We start from the raw sequence: 21,757 nt of genomic DNA on the forward strand, positions 1-21,757 counted from the left end.
AAACTCATCCCATGCCTCTGCCGTTCGAGATGTCTGGGTGTACTCCTAAGGTTGCCCATTGCCGTCATCGAAGTCATTCGGAAAGGTATAAGTCTTATACATGGCCTTGTCTCGCCCCAAAAGACATATCCTGGCAGGAATTTCACCCCTCAAATTGCTGGGCCTTTGAACCACCATTTGAATAGGAGTTAAGCCAGACATGTTGGAGGGGGCAACGCACGAACCAAGCCCAGCGCTCTCTGTGCCGTCAAACACTAGCACGGGGGGCGCCTGCCCCTTTGTATACCCCTGATAAAGCATTTGGGGTGATTGGTAGGTGATCCGTAGCAGAACCGACCTTGGCTCCTCTAGATTGTTGTTAACACGACCTACAACTTTGCTTGATGGCTCGGTCTTACCTTTTTGGCTACACAAGACCAGCAAAGACTTGTCGTCGAGAAACTTGAGGTCAACAATAGTTACACCATCAGGTAACCCTAGCACACAAGCCCTCGTTGAAGTCGGGGGGTTGGCGCTTTCTGCAAGCGGGACGTCGGTACGAATAATGCAGACTAAATGATACGTTAGCTGGGAGGGCCATCTTCAAGGGCGTATCAAACCAACTCTTTGACTTGTCATCTTCTGAAACTATCGCGGTAAACGTCGGTGCTGAAAGGTCCTAAAACACCAATTAGCAAGCCATCCAAACTCGAACCGTGGATAGCGACTCACCTTATGAGGCCGGCCCATCCACAAATCATGTTTCCATATCTTTTTCCCAATCGATATCTCAGTCCCTTGGCCAAACTTGACACCCTGCTTCTCCGCGTTGGCAATGCCATCAAAAACGGCGTTGGCGCTAGTGACCAAATAGTTCAACAGGAAGTCGATGCGAGGAAACACCTTCATGTATGGCCGGCCTCCCGCTTGCTCCCGTAACTGCTTGTCTAAGAGGTCTACTAGAGATACGCCCGGCGCTATCATCTCTTGGTCTTTGGCGTAATCCTCCTTGGCGACCTCTTCAAAATACACCGACAAAGGACTGCTTGCCAAATAATGCTGGATGTATGACAGCACTCTGGGGTTGTCCATTGTTGCCTCTTTCTCAGAGAGCTCCTCGGTGATTGAAGACGACCCTTGCTTGTCGATCTCCAGCCGCAGCCAGATTGAGAAGGCGTTGAAATACTCCAGCTCGTCCATAACGATTGTCAAGATTCTGTGAGCAACCATCATCAGGCACGAAACAATCTCCAGGAGCTTGACAATCTGGGCTTCATCAAACCCGATGTCCTTCCCAGTACCGTGGAAGCGCGCAATTCCGAGCAGGCGGCTGAGGATGGCACCACACCTTTCCAGTGCGGGTATAAAGTTTCCGTGGACCAGGCCACGGAGACTGGTAAGGCCGGATACCACCGCCTTTTCCCAGCGCTTATGTCCCTATAAACACAGTGAGTTTAGATCATGGTTTAAACTCATTAAGTGGCACTTACTCGTTCACCGAGGGTGTCCATGAGCCACTCCTTTACTGGCTCATAGACGTGACCTGTAACCACCGTGTGGTAAAGCGCCTGGACGACCGTCATATCTCCGTTGGGCATTTTCTTAAGATCGTCCTGGACCCCGGCCATAAATCGCCGTGGCAACTCTCGCGTCGACTGCCAGTCACTGACCATGTGTGACTGAGTAGACTTTAGATATCGCAGCAGATTTTGCAATGTGGTTGTCTTGGAGGCCAAAAGCGACAGATTGGCCGGCGAAGAGTCCAGGAAGGCCAGGTTCATTGGTACCAGATACAAAGCGGTACCATCTCCGGTCTCCGGCCTAAGTAACAGTATGTGAGTTGAAGTCTCTGGGCGTGAGCTGTGTCCGCAGAGGTGGAATATTTCATCGCCGCCACGAGGGGAGTGTTTTGCGGTACCGATGACGAACGAGTCGTTGATGCTGAGATGTATCCCGCCATCAGTCGTCCCCACGACCATAACATGTACGTCGTCGGCTTCTTCGGCCTTGAACGGCCGAAACACAGACTCGAGCGATGCTGTTGACGAAAACAAGAACATGTCATTCCTGCTCAAGTCAGCAAACACCTCATCCCCGGGGAAAAAGGACGGCTACTTGCCCTGACCCGCCCGCAGGTAACGGGCTGAGTTTCGGTAACGACGTTTCGGCCTCCAAAAAGACCAACTCGCGCGGCAAATCGACCGCCACGTCCCCCGTCCTCTCTCCATCCAGCAAGATCCTCCTCTCCTGCTTATCCCCTTTCCCAAGCCCCCCCTTCCTCCGCCGACTCTCCCCCGTAGCATTCCTCACCCACGCAATGAAACCAATCTTCCCCGCCGCAGCAGCATCACCACCACCACCACCATCCTCACGCCCCCGCAAGACCCGAATATGATGCACCGCCTTGCTACTCTCCAGCCCCACCAACCTCACCACGCCATCACTCCACCCAGCCGCCAAAAACTGCCCTACACCCAACCCCAACCACCACCACGTCAGCCACACACACACAACAAACAAAAGAAACCAGACATCACAACTTACCATCAGCCTTCCACGCGAGCGCGTCCACGGTCCTGCCGCGCTCGACACATTTCGAGACCAGGCCCTGGTCGCCGGCGCGCCAGACGAGCAGGGCGGCGCCGGCGTCGCCGACCGTCGCGGTCAGGTCGATGGCCGGGTTGCAGGCGAGGTGGCCGGCGGCGGCGGGGGACGAGAGCGCGGTGGTGCCGAGGAGGGGCAGTTTCGCGAGGGAGCGGGGGGGGTGGGTTGTCATGTTTGCTTCTTTTCGTCTTTGGTGGCGATGTTGTTAGGGGAGCGGGGTGCTGTTGTTGGAAACCTAGGGAAGGGGAACTGAGGTTCAGATGCGAGAGAAGTAGCTTTTTGGGGTTCCTTCGTTGATGAGATTGAAGGGCGCTCATGTGGCTGGATGGGTGATGAATGCCATTCTTTGGATGTCCAGTGGTGCGAAAAAGGAGGGGTTATGCCATTAATCCGGACTCGGTTTTGAAGTCGTGTTGCGTTCGCTTTGGTTGTTCTTGCCTGATCGTGATGTTGTTTACCGTTCTGCCCTCCAATGGAGAATCCTCTGTTGTGTGTATGGCTCCAATACTCGCACTGTGCGTCTGCTTGTAATGGAAACTGATTTCAAGAGAACACTCTCTGGTCAAAAGAACTCCAAGTTGAGGTACCATCAAAACCTTGGACGAGGGGAATGAAAAGAACGCCTTTCGAAAGCCCAAAATCTACTTCTTATTTGACCCGGTTTCTGTTATTCAATTTATTTTGCTCGGTTTTCTTTGCCTCTTGTTTTTCTTAGATGCTTCTTGCTAATTTCTCTTTCCTTAATTTTTTGATCCCCTTTCGAGTTCGTTTTTTTTTTGGCCAAAGGGAGGAGAGCAACTGTCTCAAATCTAGGGAGGCGTCTCCATCCCACTCTAGCAAACATGCATTCACTTGGGTTGTTTTGTAAGTTGGAATATGATAAATGGGACATTTTCCCGCCTCTAGTCACGCCTCGCACCAAAGATACATGCCTGCTCCAGCGCCAGCCTCCCTCGTTCCTTAACCCAGCCTCTTGCTCTTCTACTCGATTACATAGCCCTCTGCAACCGATTTGATCTCCTTGGAGAACGTAACCTCCTCGTTCATCTCGATCAGCTCAACCGATTTGACCTACGAATGGATTGATTAGTCGACGCTTTTCACTGCTTTGCGGATAGAGAAAACTTACATCAACGTCCATGAAGGGTGTCGTCTTCGAGAACCGCACTTGCATCGGGAAGAACTCGTCCTCGTCGTCTGTCTGCGCCTCAAACTCAAACGCGCCGCTGGGGTTCTCCTCGCTGACTGTGCCGATGGACCACTCCAGGCTGTCGCCAGACACCTCGTAGACAGCGTCGAAGCTGGAAATGGAGGGTTCGGCACTTGTGAATGGTACAACGACGCTGACATCCTTCAAGGTATCGTTTCCGGTCAACTCGTACTCGATTGTCAGCGTGCAGTTGCCATCCGAGCCCTTGTTAACCCAGACAGTAAAGCTAATGGGTAACACGCTCGTATCGTCCGCTTTGGGAGCCGCCCGCCATCGGAGAACGCCCACGGCGTTGTTCACGGGGAAGCCCCGCGCTACGTTGGCCATTTGGATCGTCTTGGAGCTATTGAATGCGTTCTTGTCCACGTTGGGATGGGTCCGGAATTGCGCGCCATGCGACGGCGTAGCGTCGAGGTTCAACTTAACCTTGGTGAGCGACGCATCCGTTACGCGCAGCGACAGGTCGCCGCTGACGGAGAACGAGTTCAGGCCCCCTTCTCTGGAGATCTTGGCCGTAATGGCCTCGTTGATTGTGACATGGATCGCATCTCGGTCTAATGTCGACGATATCCGAGGGGCAGCGGTCGGTTCTGGGGCAGATGGGGTGGCGACGGGCACAAGGGGTGTGTCGTCCACTGGCCCCAGCTCTGTCTTTACGCGCTCGAACATGTCTATGGTCTTGGACTTCTTGCCCAGCTGCATACCCTTGCCCTTCGGTGCGGTAAACCTGCTTTGGTCAGCTCGCGTACCCAGGTGCTCGTCCCAAAGATGGCGTACTTGGACTTGTTCTTCTCGGCCTCGTAAGTATCGTATGTCTCGGTGACGGCAGGCCGCACGGGGGGAGTGTACGTCGGGTAGACGGGCGGCCGGCTCATGCCACCGCTGCGACCACCGCTCCTCCCAGACTCCTTGCGCTGCATCTCCAGCTGCTTGGCCTTCCTCTTGCGCTCCTCGGTGGCCTCCAACTCTTTGTTCTGTGAGGCGGTTGCGTCAGCAACCGAAATCCAACCCATAGTATCCCGAGCCAACGTACCCGGGCAATAATCTCCTGAATCCGCTCTTCATGACTCTCCATCTCCAAAAATGTCTTAATCTGGCTGGTGGTCAAGTTCTCCCGGTATCCGAGCGTCACCAGTTCGTCGAAGGCGCTAATAAGCTCGAAGGCATTCCTGAGAATTTCACGTTCGTCGAGACTCCTGCAGGTGCTGGTCACGACCTGGGCGAAAAGGTGCAGCGAGTCGATGTCCTGCAGAATGTTGGACTGCTTGTTGGTGATGAGCACCATGTACAGCTCGTCCAACGGCTGGTAGACGAATCGGACATTGTCCTGCTCGACGGTGGTGTGCTGTGTGCCCGAGTTCGCCGCCTTCGGGAAGGACGCTAGGAGGGCTTCGATGCGCGATCGCTTGATGTCGTGGAATGACCGCGCGAGAACGGCCTTGCCGCCGCGGGTGCAAATGGACGCAGCAAGGACAACCTAATAATTTTGTCAGCTTTTCCCAAGTACCCAGGGAAACGGAGAAAACCCACCATCTTAGCTAGGCTCGAGGTGATAGTAGTGGTGGTGACGGTGGTTCGAGTGTGCGGCTGGCCTAGCTTCGACTCGAAGGCTGAAGCCGCTGTCACTAATTGGTATTGGTACACTGTGGTTGATCTGGCTTTCTGCCACTGCGAATCGAGGGGCTGGCAGCTGGCAGTGCATAGCGTGTTTGTGCACGGACCAACAAAGGAGAAGCTGAAGCTCGCCAACTGAAATGCAGGGACCATTCAAGTACGATCTTGTTTCCGATCCATTTCCAACCTCAACAACAACCAGGCGGCCAACAGCTTCATCCGTGAAGTTGCCCCGAACCGACAGACCCCGATCACAGCCTATTCTACGTTACGCGACTCACCGTTTCTACTCGAGGGCACAATTACCGATCGCGAAATATCCGTGCTCGGTCGACATTGTTGCCGCACCTGCACGTCCCGTATCATTCGGAATTGATCCAACATTGGATCGTCTGGCTAGTTTTCTAGTATTGAGTCACAAAAATCACGGCATTTCACCGGCCATCGCCTCCCGATAACCACATAGCTATCAGCGCCGTTCTTCAAAAGACCAGCCCATCACGTCATTCCAAATTACCCTGACTCGCGCCTTCTCTACCGCCTCACTGGCTGGACCTTCCAAAGCACTGAATGCCGATGTGCTTCCAGTAGCAAAGGAGGCCACCCAACGTATCACAGGACCTTTCGTGTTTTCCCTTCGACTAACTACCTCCGAGCCACACACAATTCATGATGGAAAATGCTGGGTTATCGGTGGAGACCGGCCCGCCCGATCAGCTGGACCAAGCGTTTCAACTAGACTTCGAGTCTAATGCGGAGCTTGAGGCTTTCGAGGCCGAGGGGCTCGATTTCGGACTAGACGGGCCATACGAGGAAGTTGAGAACGGTCTCACTGATGAGGTCCCCGCCGATTCGTATGCGGGATTCGACCACATCCTCACAGGGAAACTCCCCGACGATGCCTCTGTCGAGCCCGAACTTGAGCACACGGGCCCAGAGATTGCCCCTCCCGCCACCAATGATGAAACGGCGCAAACTACGGAAGCCATCAATGATGCCGATGATGCCGACGATGCCGATGGTGCCGACGGGGCATATCAAGATGAGATTGGATACGAGGATGACGAGCTCTTGGCCACTGAGGCCAACGCCGAGTTGAGCAATACAGAGGCCGATGAGCCAGAAGTTGCTTTGGCGGACACCCTGTCCGAGGGCAAGCCGGTTCCCGTTCCGGTGACGGATGATGGCGACCACCTCGAAGAATCGTTGCATGGGAACGATGTGTCATGGGATCAGGACGTCGACTTCCAGGGCCATGATGAGAGCATAGAGGCACAGGACCCGCAGCATGCGCTTGATGACGCCAATACAGAAGAAACTCCTCGTCAACCGGAAGGAAACGGCGTCACTATTGACGCCTTCGACGATGAGGCTACGCGCGAGCACCCCGTTACTGATTACCGTGGCTTTAATCTGGAGAAAGTGCTCGACGATATCATGCTCTCTCGTGCCAAGATCCCGGACATAGAAGTTCTCTACAACCAAGAGTGCTATTCCTTGTTTGGGACCTCGGAGGACGACTCTGATTCGTATTTTCTTTCTAGAGTCGAGGAGCTTGACTGCCCCCTGTCACAATTTCTCTCTGCGCTTCGTGCTGTAATCTCAGACGAGATCGCCGCCACGGATGAACTGGTGATCCGCTTTGACCCTCTCGAGCTCGAGTTTGGGGAGCGATCAAACGAGAAGTTCTTGAATCGCACTTTTCGTGAGATACTTGATTGCCATTCCGCCCTCGGCCAAGTACCTGGCGCACCCGCGGACCCTGTCCTCCACCTGATTGTGCGACGCGACAGCGAGGAGCATTTTCTCGACCTCCTCTCCAATGCGTCCCGGTTCAAGGGCTCCCCGAGTAGCGCAGAGGATTCTGAAATGTCAGAGAACCATGAGGAGATATCCCGGGCCAACGATCTTGATTATGAGCAAGCCCAAGATGAGACCTTCGAAGACGGAAACATGGATGAGTATTATGACGAAGCCGGACATGCCGACGCCGATCATGAGGAGCAGGGTGAGCCCGAATCAGCTCTCAGCCACGATGAGGCGTCGGGAGAGCAACGGCAGGATGACCAGTTTGATGTGACTGCACCGCAAACCTCGGATGCCGCTGATGTAGCTTCCGAAGGCGAGGGGCATTTTGAAATTCCTTCCGCCGAAGGGCTCTCTCATGACACAACGGATGATGGAGCCGATGAGGAGCAGGCCTGGGACGGACAGGCTACAGAAGACGACACTGGTGCGGCCTCGCAGCACCCTGAAACTCGGATCGAGGAGACGGATGAGGTCAAAAACCAGCCGACGGAACAACAAGGTGATGAAGTTCCCGAAACCTCAGCTTTCGGTGCAGTCGATGAAGGCGCGGCGCCAAACGATGGTGTGTCCGAACAGGAAGTAGATTCTAACGGTAAACCCCCCTCTTTTCTTTCTCCGACTCCGCCTATTTCTCTTTACAACTCGCCGGTCAAGCCTTCCCCTCCTCCGGTCCAAGAGAAGCTCTCAGTCTCGGCCCCAGTACAAGTGCCCAGCTCGATCGGAGTTAGCGAGGAAGCTCCTTGGGATATTGATTATTCGGATGACGAATATGAACACACTCCCAGCGGTAATCTTGAGAGTAAAACACCACCACCCCTCCAAGTACAAGTGCAGAGCCCATTCTCCCGGTTTCTTGGAACGAACCTCAACCGGACTCGTGGCAGCTCTGTCGGGTCTTTCTGTACCAGCAAAGCTTCCGAGCCCAGTGACGCCAGCATGACTTTTTCGGTCGACGTTGATGCTAACAGTGATGCTCATCAAGATGACGATCTCATCCTCGCGTTCGACGACGAGCCTGGCTTATCTGCCATCCACGAAGGAGCGGACGAGCACGAGGACACGATTACCTATGATGATCTAGACAATCCCGACAATGATGCCGAAGATGTGCAAGAGCCGTTTGCCGCCGGAACCTTCAACGAATCCGTCGTTGACTATTCAGAGAATGGAGGCCATGACACCGCCGTGGCGGAAACGGCATCTATTCACACGAGCACGACTATGAACGGCGACGAGATTGACTACGACGAGGATGATACCGCAGACGGCGTCTTCACGCCAGCAAACGACGACGCTCAACAGTTGGCGGCTGCTTCTGGTGACGATAAAGACGAAATCGACTGGGAGAATGATGAGGATGAGTACGAGCAACAGCCAGCGATTGAAAATGCCGGTGCCGACTACGAGGAATCGAAGGAGGTTCCTCTAACCCCACCGAGCGTTGCTGGTAAACGGAGCAGGGCTGACGAGACAGAGAGTCTTGCCGAAGAGACCGGTATGCCGCCCCCCGCTAAAAGGTTGCGCCTTCACTAACGGCAACGCAGATTACAAGCGTCGCCGGACCTGAACGGAAGACTCCCCGCAACCCCCTCGATGATTTCTTATGCACCCAAATATGGGTTGTAGTTCAACCTCACATTGGCTATTTATTATTCCCCCCAACCCCACCCAACCTCCCCACCCCCCCGTTTCCAATGTTTGACAGGTAATATCTCGACAAAATCGGCAGCGCCTTCTGAGCGACTGTGATAGGTAGGTAGGGTTTTCCACGGCGAGTCTAAGGTGACTCTCCTGGGCTCTGAATCCCGGCCAGCATGACCGGAGTTCGCGCCCTAGACCAAATCATTCGGACATATCAGCAGACGAACAATCTTTACGAGCATGGTTTACCAGCTCAACAACGCGCCAAAACGGCGCCTCGACACTCCATCTAACTCAGCATTTTTTTTACCCGCCCTTTCACCTGTAGGACTTACTGAACAATTCCGGAGTTGGTGGATCAGAAAAGGCTATTGGGGCATGGATTTTGGGATGGCACTATTGCTTCATAGACCTCGGACTTGGTCCATCAGGGGCGGTCATTCGCCCGAAGTCACTTTTCTGTCACGGAGGTTGGGTTGGTCTGGGTCTTCCCCTGGCTGCCGTTCTGACCTTCCAACACTTGGGGGGGTAGATGAGCTGGCGCTAGCACTCGAGAGGCCGGCGAGTGAGGGGATGGATGGTTTTTTTTCTTTTTCGATTCTTTGGCTGGTACGGCTGTTTACTTTAATTACCCCGGTTTTTGTGGTTAGGGGACTGTTGTTTCATCTCTGAGGGTGAGGCGATGAAACTATGAAACTGTTTGTTGAGTGTATAGTTACCGCCCAGTTCGTGTTTTGGTGGTATAATAAAGCCTCGAGACATGGAAGTATGTACATCCATGTATGGAAGGCCATTATACCGTGATGTGATGGTCTTATTTCTGGACCCCTTGGCATTCACACATGAGAATCTAGATACGTACTTGCCTATAGTTACCGCGTGACGACAGCCGAGAGATTGAAACAGATGAGCGGGCTTAACCTCCGGATCTGCATGGCTCAGGGGTATCAGAACCAACTGCAGAAATGGTCATCCCTAGCAGAACCACATATATGCAAGAAATATGTTTCCATGTCCCCATGTCCCCCAGATCTTTAAAAAGAGTGACAACCAGTTCAAGCCGAGCAGTTTCGCACACAAACATCCCCACTGTCCAGCCACTCAGTTTCGTTCAAGCAAGCAGGGAGTGGGGGGGGGCTGACGTGGTTTATGGCCCTAACTGTGGGTTAAGAGCCGAGGCAAGGTTGTGATCGGGCCCGCTCGCCTCACCAACACCAACCAAAACCCCAGGTGAGATGAAGGGGGCTTTTATGTGGAAAGCGCCCTTGACGAGCGGGACTCTCAACCCTAAATGTGCGTGTAACAGTTCCCCGCTGAGTCAGAAACCGGGTTAGTTATGGGTGAGAAAATGTGACTTGGCTTTTGTTTAATCTTCGTTTAATCTTCAAACGAGTCTGGCCAAGACCAAGATTCGCGGCCTCTTGGCGGGGAGAATCTCTCAATCTCTTTGGTTTTCGTGGCTGAGTCCAGTCCCTGCTGCGATTTGGCGCGTGCCAAGATGTGTACCCTGGAAGTGGAAGTGCAGGTGGTGGCGGCTGCAGGCCTTTTTTGGGACACAGCAAGTCTGGCCGGTCCCCCCAAGGCACAGGCGCGGCCGAAAACAGGGGTCCCATCACTCAGACAGGGGTCGCCCGAGATTCTTGAAACCGCCGCCCGTCCCCAGACTTCCACCCTCGCACCACTCCAGCGTAGCAGGGGCCTTGAATGAAACTTGGCTCTCCACGGCGCAAAACAGTTGCTGCTAACCACCTCCACGATCATTGCACGAAAGAGGAAGAACGGACTCGCTCGTTTCTTGAATGACCACGGCCGTATTGATTTCTTCACTTTTTGTAGGTGGCACTTGAAAAAAGGAGGAACAAGCAAGCTGGAAGGGCCTTAGCGCGCAGCAAACGCTGGACAAGACTCGGCGTCGACTTCTGTCCTCTTCTAACGATTGAACAAGCAGCCGGACGAACGAACGGAACACTTTCCCGCCACACCCCGTCGCTCGAGGAACCGTCGGCCGCGATCGGTAGCACCCGGATGCATCGGTGGCAGAGAGAGACCTTGCTGGAATCTTTCCCGTTGTTTTCTCCTGGAGTCCTCGCCCGGCGCGAGCGCCCTGCCCCTCTCTCTACCAACCTCAGCCTGTCGCTCCGACAGCACTCAACCGGGTAGCGCATTGCCGTTACCCCGACCGTCGCTTCAAGTTGACCTTTTCACGACCGAAACAATGCTGGAAGACAAGTACGGTTCCTCCCACTGGAGGCTGTCCTGCTGCCACGGCACGGGGACGGAGGGGGCGCAGTTTCGCTGACACCTGACGGCAGGTACATCGGTCTGGCACTAGCCATGACATCAAGTTTAGCCATTGGTATGCGCCTCGCCCTATGGTCGGATGAGATTACAGCAATAGATCGCTAACATGCTGCGTCACAGGTACTAGTTTCGTGATCACCAAGAAAGTAGGACAACCAAACCCCCCTCCCCCTCCAAAGCCGAAACCGGCCGCGCTATAGGGCCAATGTACCACGCATACCGAACGGGAATAGTTGTGCTGACCAGGACTTGCGTGTTATAGGGGCTGATGCATGCAGAGGAACGGCATGGCTTCGAGGGCGATGGATTCGTCTACTTACGCAGTCCCATTTGGTGGGCGGGCATCATCTGCTGTACGGGCCTATTCGGCGCTGGCTACATCTCGGACAAATGCGCTGACGGCACTTCACAGTGGTTCTCGGAGAAATCTTCAACTTTGCGGCATACGCCTTCGCGCCCGCCATCCTCGTCACGCCTTTGGGCGCATTGTCCGTGCTGATAGGAGCTGTGCTGGGTTCCTACATCCTCAAAGAAGAGTTGGGGACTTTGGGCAAGCTGGGGAGCGCAATTTGTCTGATTGGGGCCGTCATCATTGTCTTGCACGCACCCCCTGACGAGGATATCGAAACGGTCGACCAGATCCTTAACTATGCGATTCAGCCAGGTTTGTTTTGACCCCTATCTTCTCGATCAACCAAATATGGGGGGTGCTCTTTCTAACCTGCGCCAGGGTTCTTGTTGTACGCGATTTCCGTCTGCGTCTTTGCGGGCGTCATGATCTACAAGGTCGCCCCGGTCTATGGGAAGAAGAACCCCCTCATCTACCTGAGCATCTGCTCAACCGTCGGGTCGGTCTCAGTGATGGCTGTCAAAGCGTTCGGCATCGCACTGAAGTTGACCTTCGCGGGCCACAACCAGTTCTCGCATCCCTCGACCTATGTCTTCATGATCATCACCGTCGTCTGCATCCTGACCCAGATGAACTACTTCAACAAAGCGCTAAGCCAGTTCCCCACCAACATGTACGATCTTCACCCCCATCCGCTAGCAGCTGTGCAACGTTAACTGACCTCCAATAGCGTCAACCCTCTCTACTATGTCACATTCACCACCGCCACGCTGTGCGCCTCGTTCATCCTCTTCAAGGGCTTCAACACCACCGAAGCCGTCAACACGCTCTCCCTCATCTGCGGCTTCCTCGTCACCTTCACGGGCGTCTATCTCCTTAACCTCAGCCGTAACGACCCTAACGGCACCAAGATGCTTGCACGGCGCAGCAACGGCGACGCCACGGGCACCGACATGATCTCGAGCATCCAGACGCGCATGAGCATGGAGGCGCGCCGGTCGCAGGGCGGCGGCAACCGCTCGAGTGACCGCGAGGGCCTGATTCACGCCTACGACGAGGAGGAGGCGGCCGGTGGCGGCTTCGGCCTGACCGACCTCGCCGAGGATACCGACGAGGAGAGCTCCGATGACCCCCGCTCGCCCATGATCCCCAATTTCCAACCCCAGAGGTCGAACGGCCACCCGCCAAACGGCGCCGGGGCGGCCCATCTCGCTGTCAAGGGTGGGAATAATGGGTCGATAGAGCTGCAAAATCGGAAGTCGGGAGAGAGGTGATGATACGCTGTCGGCCTTTTTCGGTCTTTTTTTCCTTTTCTTTCTTTCCCTTTGTTCTTCCGCATTTACTGTTCTAGGCGCCCCGCCAGACCGGCGCTCTCGAAATCACTTCGGCTGTTTATTGTTGTTGTTGGTCTCAAATAGCAGACAGACAGACAGACACACAAACGGACATCAAGTCCGCTTTTTTCGCCCCTACCAACTCGGCACAGGATTTTGATCTGCTGCATCAGCGACAAATCCCAGATTTACGGAGCAACAGACCGAGCGCAAGACTAGAGGCCGAGATGAAAGACAGAATTTGGTTATACGTGGAGGAGGGAAGGCGTTTGGCCCCATGTACAATTTTTCCTTTCCCTTCACTTTCTCTGGGAGGGGGGGAATAACGGGCCGGGGAGTTTCGGCGGATCTCATGAAAACAGGCGGGATGGGAGTGGAGGGGGAGGGGCGCGGGGAAGAACGAAATATGCCCGACAGCACAGGACAGGACGGGTTTTGGAGCCGGAGGCCGGGGAGGGAAGGCCGGCCGGTAGGGTGGCGGGGGGGAAGGGTTCTGATGCCAAAATCTCATGATATCTGTTCTGGAGGCGGGCGGGCAGGGGGTGGGTGGGCAGCGTAGCACATCATTGCACGTCTTGGGCGTTCTTGGGATAGTTGATTTAACTTGGCCTCTTGGGGGTTCTGCTTCTGTACGATTTTCTAAATCTGCCGCGTTGCGGCGTTGTACAATATGATGAGGCTCACTTACTTCTCCTTCCTTCGATGTGCGTGTAGTGGGCGTTGATATACGCATACCTCCCCTCTCGCCTTCGGGTGGGCGAGGAGGAATCTTGGCAGCTAGATGGCTCGCTTCACTACTAGGCATCAATCACATCACAGGACATGCCGGTGTATTCAGAGGTTTAATTCCTCGTGCGAGTGCAGGATCGTCCGACGTTAACTGCCCTGACCATGGGTTGATCTGGATAGTTACAAATCCACTCTCCAAAGCATCATTCCGTCCGTTTTCCCGTTTCAGACTCAATGCATTATGCTCAATGTTGACGCCGAGTGACCCATCCATCCGCAACCATACCGTCGAGCGTGTGGCGCGCCCGAAGAAACCCTCCTAGTCAGTTCCTGCATTCGTTTGCGATCACCAACCACTGGAATCGACGACCTGGCTGTGCCCAAAACCAGTGTCCAAATCGGCGTCGCCTCCCTGACCAGAGAAAGAAGCCACATCACCACCACCGGAGCGATCCTATTGCTCCGCGGGGGCGGGCTCCTCCTCACCGGCCTGCTCCTCCTGGCGGGCAGCCTCAGCAGCAGCCTGGGCGGCGGCGGCCTTAGCGCCGTAGTCCTGGCTCATGGGCTGAACAACCGGGGCCTCGTCCTTGGGCTCGATAATCGTGACGGCGTCAGGGAGCGATTTCTGCGGGCCGGCCTTGCCCTCGGGGTCGCTGCCGCGCATGATCTTGACCTTGATACCGAGCACACCCTGGCGGAGAAGGACGTGACGGGTGGCGCTGTCGATGAAGTCCTTGGCCGGCTGGCCGGAGTGGATCATGAAGCCGTCGGTGAACTTCATGCTCTTGGCGCGGGCGGCGCGCAGCTTGCCGGAAACGACGACCTCGCAACCCTTGGCACCGCTCTCCATGATGAAACGGAGGACACCGTAGCAAGCACGGCGGACGGCGAGACCGTTGAGCAGCTTGTACCGGAGGGACTCGCACTGGGCGACAGCCGAGAGGCCGCGGTTCTGGACCTTGGCGGCATAGAGGGAGACCGAGTTCTCGGGGAACTTGAAACGTTTCTGAATGAGGCTGGTGAGCTCGCGAATGCGGCGACCCTGCTCGCCCAGAACCTCCTGGGTGTGTGTTGCGCGGATGATGATGTCAGTGACGGTCGGGGTGACTCGGACTTCGACGCCGGAGTAGCCCTCCTCAGCGAGTTCGCGCTGGAAGAACTCGTTTAGCTCGGCGTAAAAAACACCGTCAGCGACGAACTTTCTCCTCTTGGAGCTGCAAAAGGCGAATATGTCAGTTTCCAACTTCCCCTAGCTGAATGCGCATATAGAACCATGATATCGCTGTCCTCTCGCTTCGCTGGCCGATTGCCCATCCACTAACTCGACTCGAAAAGGTGGTTTCGCTACTTACATCTGAGTGCCGGGAACAGCCATGACTGTGATTGTGATTTGGCGATGATAATCCTCACGACTTCAATTGTTGGAGATGCTGAGGCACGGCGATGTTGACCCAACTTTTTTCGGACTGGGGGAAATTCGACCTGCACAGGGCTTTTTGCGAATTCTTGGTGGGCTGTCTTGCCCGGTCTAATTGTGAAGTGGAGTAGGGTTTGGCTCGACCAATCAGCCACTTCTCCAAATGTGAGGGGTGCTTCAGCAAAAGCCAGGCGTGGCTGCAACGGGATAATGCAGCCTTGCGGCTGGCCTGGGTTAGGTGGGGCGCTAATCACCTATCGACGTCAAATGCGAACGGTTCTCCAGTCCGTCAACTCCACTGGGTGCAGGCGCAAGTCGGCAGGCACGGTCTTGTGATGCTGTTTCCCCAACGCTTCCACAACAGTTAACGGAGGAAGCTTCCATGCTACGGCCGGACTTGCAACATGTGCTGACCATGCCAGCTAGCCCCAGTCTCAGTGTCTCTCTCGCCACACAAGTTCCTCGCGGATGAACACCAGGACAGGACTGCCCCGCGATTCTCCAACTCTCTGTCAACCTCGCAACTCTCGGTTTGCCTGATCGGTTTGCCTGACTGAGCTGCTGCTTATCAAGCTCCCGCTACAGCTCCGCCCAAAAAGCACCATCCTCGTTTCTTAGCCATGTCGGCCCCTCAGAACAAGCACGTACGTGATCCTCCGCTGCAACCGGAGAGGATTGTATGTACTAAAAGCGTGCATTAGGTGTATCCCAATGTGCACGCCCTGCGAGGCGGGAAGCCTCAACTGGGCGATTTGGCACTTAATGACTTCCATCTCGTCTTCCGATTTCCCCCCGAATCAACCGCCGACGCCGACTCGCATTCTAAGAACCCGGTCAAGCAGGTTTGGTTTGCGTTCCACGTCATCTCCCTGTGCACGCTGCGACCGACTACTCCCTCGAGTGGTGTCCCCTCATCGATACGAATCCGTTTCCGGGACTTCACGTATGTCTGCTTCAACTTTCCTGACGACAAGCAGGCCCGAGATGCCTTCGAATTTATCCGTGCGAGGACCTGCAGGCTAGGGAGCATAGAAAACCTTCTAGCCTTCAACTACACCCCCCCACCAGGCTCGCCAGAGAATAAGATCAATGGTTGGGAGCTGTACGACGCGAAGGCTGAATTCAAGCGACAGGGCATCAGCGAAAAGTTGCCGGACCTAGGGTGGAGGATAACCATGATCAACAAGGATTACGCCTTCTCCTCAACGTACCCAGCAGTGCTGGCAGTACCGTCCAAGATTTCGGATAGTACTCTTAAATATGCTGCGGCTTTCCGCTCTCGCGCCCGGATTCCAGCGCTCTGCTACCTCCATCCTGTCAACAACTGCACAATAACCCGCAGCTCACAACCGTTTGTGGGGCTGCGGATGAAGCGCAGCATTCAGGATGAGCGCCTCGTCGGAGCCTGCTTCTCTGCCAATGTGGACTGTCTCGACACGGGACCTGCGTTAAACACGGAGGAGAGCCCCTCTTCCAGCCACGTGGACCTGACCGCCGAGGGTGCAGAGGTTGATACCACGTCGCCCGAGTCGGAACCTGTGCAGACAGAAGATGAATTTATTGCTAGTATTAATACGCAGTACGACGAAAAGACCGGAAAACGACTGGTATACGGCGCTCAGCAACACAACCTGATTGTCGACGCCCGGCCCGTCCTCAACTCTTACGCCATGCAGGCTCTTGGAATGGGTTCGGAGAACATGGATTACTACAGATTCGCGAAAAAGGTGTTCCTAAATATAGACAATATTCACGTCATGAGGGACTCCCTAGACAAGGTCATCAGCGCCATCAAGGACGCCGATGTTTCCCCTTTCCCTCCGAACAAAGATCTCCTAACCAAAAGCAAGTGGCTGAAGCATATCCGCGGCATCCTAGACGGCTCGGCTATCATCGCGCGGCAGGTTGCCATCCAACATTCTCATGTGCTCATCCACTGCTCCGATGGCTGGGACCGGACGAGCCAGCTGAGCGCACTGTCCCAGCTGATGCTTGATCCGTACTACCGCACCATTGATGGCTTCATCGTCCTGGTTGAGAAGGAGTGGCTGTCGTTTGGACACATGTTCCAAATGCGGTCGGGTCCCTTGGGCCATGAGAGCTGGTTTACCGTGGATAGTGAAGCGCTGGCGGGCTCATCAATCCGGCCGGGTGAAAGCGAAGGCCGGGGGGATGCGATCGAAAACGCCCTCGCGAGCGCAAAGAGGTTGTGGAACATGAGTGTGGGAGCCGAGAAGGAGGCATCGTCATCATCAGAAGTGGAGGAGCCCCTAACTGTTGACGAGGCGAAACAAGGCCCTGCGCCCATCACCGAAGACGAAGCCACGAAACCTAAGGATGTGTCGCCCGTTTTTCACCAGTTCCTCGATGCGACCTATCAGCTTTTCCGTCAACACCCAACGCGGTTCGAGTTTAATGAACGCTTCCTCCGGCGATTGCTGTACCATCTATATTCGTGCCAGTATGGTACCTTCTTGTACAACAATGAGCGGCAGCGTCGGGAGGCAAAGCTTCATGAGCGCACGCGGAGTGTCTGGTCTTATTTCTTAAGCCGCCGCCAGGAATTCACGAACGACCAGTATGATCCGACCATCGATGACCTCACCAAGGGGCGGGAGCGACTCATCTTTCCGCGGCTGGGCGAGGTGCGGTGGTGGCACCAGGTGTTCAATCGCACTGATGACGAGATGAATGACGACATCAATGCCTCTCTAGCCACAGCGGAACGCGTCGCGGCATATCAAGCCTCGTCCGGGTTGTCGGAGCAAGGTGCTGGTGACAACGCAGGGACCCAGTCCGAAATCGCATCTGCGGACACCGCGAGCTCATCCCACCCTCAGCCACCGGCTTTGACTGCAAGCCAGTCGGTGCTCACGGGCGTGGAGACTGCTCATGAGGCTCTTACACCAGAAGTCAGGACGTCAGCGTCATTCAATCGTAGTGCGAGCACAGGCGTGGTGCCCGGTGCCCTCGGGGTATTACAGGACCGACTCTCAGGGCTGAATATTGGGGGAGGCGTCTTCGGCGGCACCGGTAGTCCGAGTACGGGTAGGAGTCGTCCGGGTGGACATAGCGCAGAGCCTAATGGTCCTGTCGAGGATCAGGACAACAGAAAAACGGAAGAGGTGGACGAAGGGCAGGAGATGAAGAGTATGGAATGAGTTAAGTCGGGCGGCATGAAGCGGGGATTGCTTGTTTAACCAGCGATTTTGTTTGTAGGGGCTAGATGGACTAGGCATGCCCTCTCTATAAGAAAGGCATAGAGCCAACATCGGCAAGGGTATGGTCTACCTAGCATGGATATGAAGCTGGTTTTATGATAAAGGGGTATTGGACGCGATGTCAAAGGCATATCGGTACCCTAGATCGCTCGGTGTTTTCATTGCTCAGCGCCGTCTTAGCTACCTAGGTACATACAAATAAGAAGAGCGTTTCGAAAAGAAAAGAAAACAAAACTCGCTTTGATGTTGATTTCATGCCATCCGGTTGATATCAAAGAACACTCGAGATCGAGGGGCCCCCCTGAAGCGCGAACAGCCTTACCCCACCCCATCAGCAGCCCCGCACTGGACATGGCTGGCTGGGCGTGCTGGGCTCAGAGGCTACGCACTGACCAACCAAGCCGCAAGGTGGCAGGCTAGCAGCGACCCAAAAGGGACATGCCTGGATTTTGATGACCTGCTGCCCGCATTCCACCCACGCCGCACCTGGCTGTCTGCCATCTCCCAATCCATCCTCTCCGCAGCTAATCCCGCCAACACACAGGGCGTCTTGATTCCCGCTTGCCGATTTTTGCTACATCTGTGTTATGGTCACCGGTGATTTCACCACGACTCTACATTAAAATAGCATTTTCCAACCCACGACTTTACGCCAACCCAACAATACAATACCTGGGTAGTCAGTTACCTGGGTAGCTACCGACAAAAACGAGCTTCAGCATAGTTAACTAACAAGCGGGCAGCCCACTCTTGCTGCCAGTGCATTCGTTACCTAAGGACGCCCGGTCGGCCAACACCCACATCCACTTTCCCATTGCATCACATCCCGCACCACACGCGATCCCAGCCGCCATACCCAGCGCCTGCCCAAAAAAAACCCAGCCTTGATTTCACCCCGAACAGAACACCGACTCCCCGATTTTCCTGCGACAGACAACCGCGCAGTTTCTTTCTTTCCACAGTCGCCCGCCATGGCTGACGCGACGAACACCAACGATGAGCTCTACCCCATCGCCGTGCTGATCGACGAATTGAAGGTATGGCGGTGACGAGACCCCCCCTTTCCCTCCCTTATCCCTTCCCGCAGTTGCGGTGATTAATATCGCGTGTTTTAGCACGATGACGTCTTGCTCCGACTCAACGCCATCCACCGTCTATCGACGATTGCCCTTGCTTTGGGTGCTGAGCGCACCCGTGAGGAGCTGATCCCCTTCCTTGACGGTCAGCCTGCCCCGCCTCTCGCCCGATATCGCGGACCCATTCATCGCTAACGTACCCCGGCTGCAGAGTCCGTCGAGGATGAGGATGAGGTCCTCGTCGCCTTGAGCGAAGAGCTCGGGGGCTTTATCGACTACGTCGGCGGTCCCCAGTGGGGTCACGTCCTCCTCTCCCCACTCGAGAACCTCGCAGCCATCGAGGAGCCCGTGGTGCGGGACAAGGTAAGCGCGGGGGATGCAGTATCGGCAGTAACCCGGCGCGTTGACTGACACCCCCGTTTTTGCAGGCTGTCGAGTCGCTAAACAAGATCTGCGTCGATCTCTCTCCTCAACAAGTCGAGGAGTACTTTATCCCCCTCACGATTCGTCTCTCCAAAGCCGACTGGTTCACTTCCAAGGTCTCGGGGTGCGGCCTCTTCACGGCCCCCTACTCTAAAGTCTCGCCGCCTATCCAAGAACAGCTTCGACAACAGTTCAGCCAGCTGGTCCACGATGACACACCCATGGTGCGCCGTCAGGCCGCCACCAACATGGCCAAGTTTGTGAAGGAAATGCCTGCCGCGATTGTTGTGGAGGAGATGATACCCATGTTCCAGCACCTAGTCCAGGACGACCAAGACAGCGTCCGGCTACTCACCGTTGAGATCCTGATTTCGATTGCCGAAGTCGTCCCCAAGGAGCAACAAGCGAGCCACGGCGTGCTCCTTACCTCGCTACGCAGCTTGATAGAGGACAAGAGCTGGAGGGTGCGGTACATGATCGCCGATAGGTTCGAGAAGGTCCGTCAACCGAGCGACGGGATTGCGGAGAAAATAACTAACCCGATGTGTAGATTGCCAAGGCAGTCGATGAGGAGGTCGTTGCTAGGGATCTGGTGCCCGCCTTTGTAAAACTACTCAAGGACGGCGAGGCCGAGGTCCGGACTGCGAGCGCCGGCCAGATCCCCGGTTTCTGCGCCCTAGCCGACCGAAACACCCTCCTCAGCGACATCATGGGCACGGTAGAGAACCTGGTCTCAGACAGCTCGCAGCATGTGCGTGCGGCTCTCGGAACACAAATCAGCGGCCTGGCCCCCATCCTGGGCAAACAAGAGTATGGTCTCTGCATAACCATACAAAGAATCATCCACTAACTGTCGACAGGACTATCGATCATTTGCTGCCCATGTTCCTCCAGATGCTGAAGGACGAGTTCCCCGAAGTCCGCCTACACATCATCTCCAAGTTGGAGCTGGTAAATCAGGTCATTGGCATCGATCTACTCGCACAATCTCTTCTCCCCGCCATCGTCGAGCTCGCCGAGGATAAGCAATGGCGCGTGCGGCTCGCTATCATCGGCCATATGCCCCTGCTCGCCGGCCAGCTAGGTGTCCAGTTTTTTGATGATAAGCTCAGTCAACTCTGCATGGGCTGGCTCGGCGACACGGTGTTCTCCATCCGCGAGGCGGCAACTCACAACCTTAAGAAGCTTACTGAGGTATTTGGTGTCGAGTGGGCCAACGAGGCCATTATCCCCAAGGTCATGGCGATGGGAGCGCACCCCAATTACCTTTACAGGATGACCACATGCTTTGCCATCTCGGTGAGTAAACCCTCGTAAGACAGTCCTCGGGTGGTGAACTGACAGCCAGAACAGACACTGTCCACCGTCGTGACTATGGATGTCATCGCCAAGTCAATCCTGCCCATGCTAGAAAAGCTCACAGCCGACGAGATCCCGAACATTCGGTTCAACGTCGCAAAGACATACTCGGCCCTGATTGCGTCGTTACGCCGGCTGCCTGAAGAGGGCACCATCTACACGCTAGAGCAGGCCAAGACACCGTTTACGGCGTCGCCCAAGGGCCAGCAGCTGATCGACGAGCGGATCACGCCCAGTCTTGAGAAGCTCCAGAAGGATGACGACGTGGATGTACGGTATTTTGCGACCATGGCGGCGGCCGCAGCGACGGGGGCGATCGGGGCTGCCGGCGAGCCTATGAACACATCACCATAGAAGAGAGAGTCATAATGAAGCCATCCCGTTCTTGCCTTTGTTATTTCGCTGCGTTTGCGGTTCACTCAGCCTGGTTTGTTCTTGGCTTTCCCACGGTGTCATGGTGGGTGGTTAGATGATGGTTCGAGTACTGTAGGGTATTGAAACGCATGGGTCACCGTTGATAGACCGGTCATGGGCATGTTTGGCAAATGTGTATGTGAAGGGGGCAACAGGTCTATTATAGCATGCGGGGTGGACACTCGATGGGAGGGGCGGATAGCCATCGCTTCGCCTTGAAAATGATGATGATACCGCCAACGTTGAAACGCTATCACTCTTACTGTTTCGCCGGGTA

General features: G+C 55.2%; 7 protein-coding genes across 7 annotated transcripts; 3 read left to right on the forward strand and 4 right to left on the reverse strand.

The window, feature by feature from the left end:
* Positions 1 to 45: 45 nt before the first annotated feature.
* On the reverse strand, positions 46 to 2,755 carry F5144DRAFT_487718 (anaphase-promoting complex, cyclosome, subunit 4-domain-containing protein; the record flags this gene model as incomplete). Its single annotated transcript, XM_066785625.1, has 7 exons — positions 46 to 347; positions 399 to 551; positions 604 to 658; positions 712 to 1,416; positions 1,470 to 2,049; positions 2,105 to 2,447; positions 2,524 to 2,755. The coding sequence occupies 7 exons, from the start codon at positions 2,753 to 2,755 to the stop codon at positions 46 to 48; spliced, it is 2,370 nt and encodes a 789-aa protein (XP_066644603.1).
* Positions 2,756 to 3,368: 613 nt separating this feature from the next.
* F5144DRAFT_174644 (uncharacterized protein) lies at positions 3,369 to 5,481 on the reverse strand. The gene is made up of 5 exons (XM_066782658.1): positions 5,324 to 5,481; positions 4,827 to 5,270; positions 4,571 to 4,767; positions 3,713 to 4,520; positions 3,369 to 3,654 (listed from the first exon to the last, which is right to left on the reverse strand). Exons 1-5 carry the CDS (start codon positions 5,324 to 5,326, stop codon positions 3,565 to 3,567), a joined length of 1,542 nt encoding a protein of 513 aa, XP_066644604.1. The 5' UTR covers positions 5,327 to 5,481; the 3' UTR covers positions 3,369 to 3,564.
* A 5,591-nt stretch (positions 5,482 to 11,072) lies between these two features.
* On the forward strand, positions 11,073 to 12,781 carry F5144DRAFT_601073 (magnesium transporter NIPA-domain-containing protein; the record flags this gene model as incomplete). The annotated part of the gene is made up of 7 exons (XM_066791123.1): positions 11,073 to 11,086; positions 11,170 to 11,213; positions 11,279 to 11,304; positions 11,421 to 11,511; positions 11,571 to 11,822; positions 11,889 to 12,180; positions 12,238 to 12,781. The coding sequence occupies 7 exons, from the start codon at positions 11,073 to 11,075 to the stop codon at positions 12,779 to 12,781; spliced, it is 1,263 nt and encodes a 420-aa protein (XP_066644605.1).
* Positions 12,782 to 12,862: 81 nt separating this feature from the next.
* On the reverse strand, positions 12,863 to 13,864 carry F5144DRAFT_174820 (uncharacterized protein). The gene has a single exon (XM_066782660.1). The coding sequence runs from the start codon at positions 13,644 to 13,646 to the stop codon at positions 13,011 to 13,013; it is 636 nt and encodes a 211-aa protein (XP_066644606.1). The 5' UTR covers positions 13,647 to 13,864; the 3' UTR covers positions 12,863 to 13,010.
* Positions 13,665 to 15,184, reverse strand: F5144DRAFT_567077 (40S ribosomal protein uS3). The gene is made up of 2 exons (XM_066788580.1): positions 14,923 to 15,184; positions 13,665 to 14,784 (listed from the first exon to the last, which is right to left on the reverse strand). Exons 1-2 carry the CDS (start codon positions 14,943 to 14,945, stop codon positions 14,025 to 14,027), a joined length of 783 nt encoding a protein of 260 aa, XP_066644607.1. The 5' UTR covers positions 14,946 to 15,184; the 3' UTR covers positions 13,665 to 14,024.
* Positions 15,185 to 15,245: 61 nt separating this feature from the next.
* Positions 15,246 to 18,465, forward strand: F5144DRAFT_508624 (protein-tyrosine phosphatase-like protein). Its single transcript, XM_066786506.1, has 2 exons — positions 15,246 to 15,631; positions 15,689 to 18,465. The coding sequence occupies exons 1-2, from the start codon at positions 15,608 to 15,610 to the stop codon at positions 18,146 to 18,148; spliced, it is 2,484 nt and encodes an 827-aa protein (XP_066644608.1). The 5' UTR covers positions 15,246 to 15,607; the 3' UTR covers positions 18,149 to 18,465.
* A 555-nt stretch (positions 18,466 to 19,020) lies between these two features.
* F5144DRAFT_174881 (armadillo-type protein) lies at positions 19,021 to 21,605 on the forward strand. Its single transcript, XM_066782661.1, has 7 exons — positions 19,021 to 19,245; positions 19,324 to 19,429; positions 19,496 to 19,647; positions 19,713 to 20,204; positions 20,258 to 20,517; positions 20,568 to 21,006; positions 21,061 to 21,605. The coding sequence occupies exons 1-7, from the start codon at positions 19,180 to 19,182 to the stop codon at positions 21,418 to 21,420; spliced, it is 1,875 nt and encodes a 624-aa protein (XP_066644609.1). The 5' UTR covers positions 19,021 to 19,179; the 3' UTR covers positions 21,421 to 21,605.
* Positions 21,606 to 21,757: the final 152 nt, after the last annotated feature.

Source organism: Chaetomium tenue (assembly GCF_020726465.1).
Source record: "Chaetomium tenue strain MPI-SDFR-AT-0079 chromosome Unknown F5144scaffold_3, whole genome shotgun sequence".
In the NCBI taxonomy this organism is placed as follows: domain Eukaryota; kingdom Fungi; phylum Ascomycota; class Sordariomycetes; order Sordariales; family Chaetomiaceae; genus Chaetomium; species Chaetomium tenue.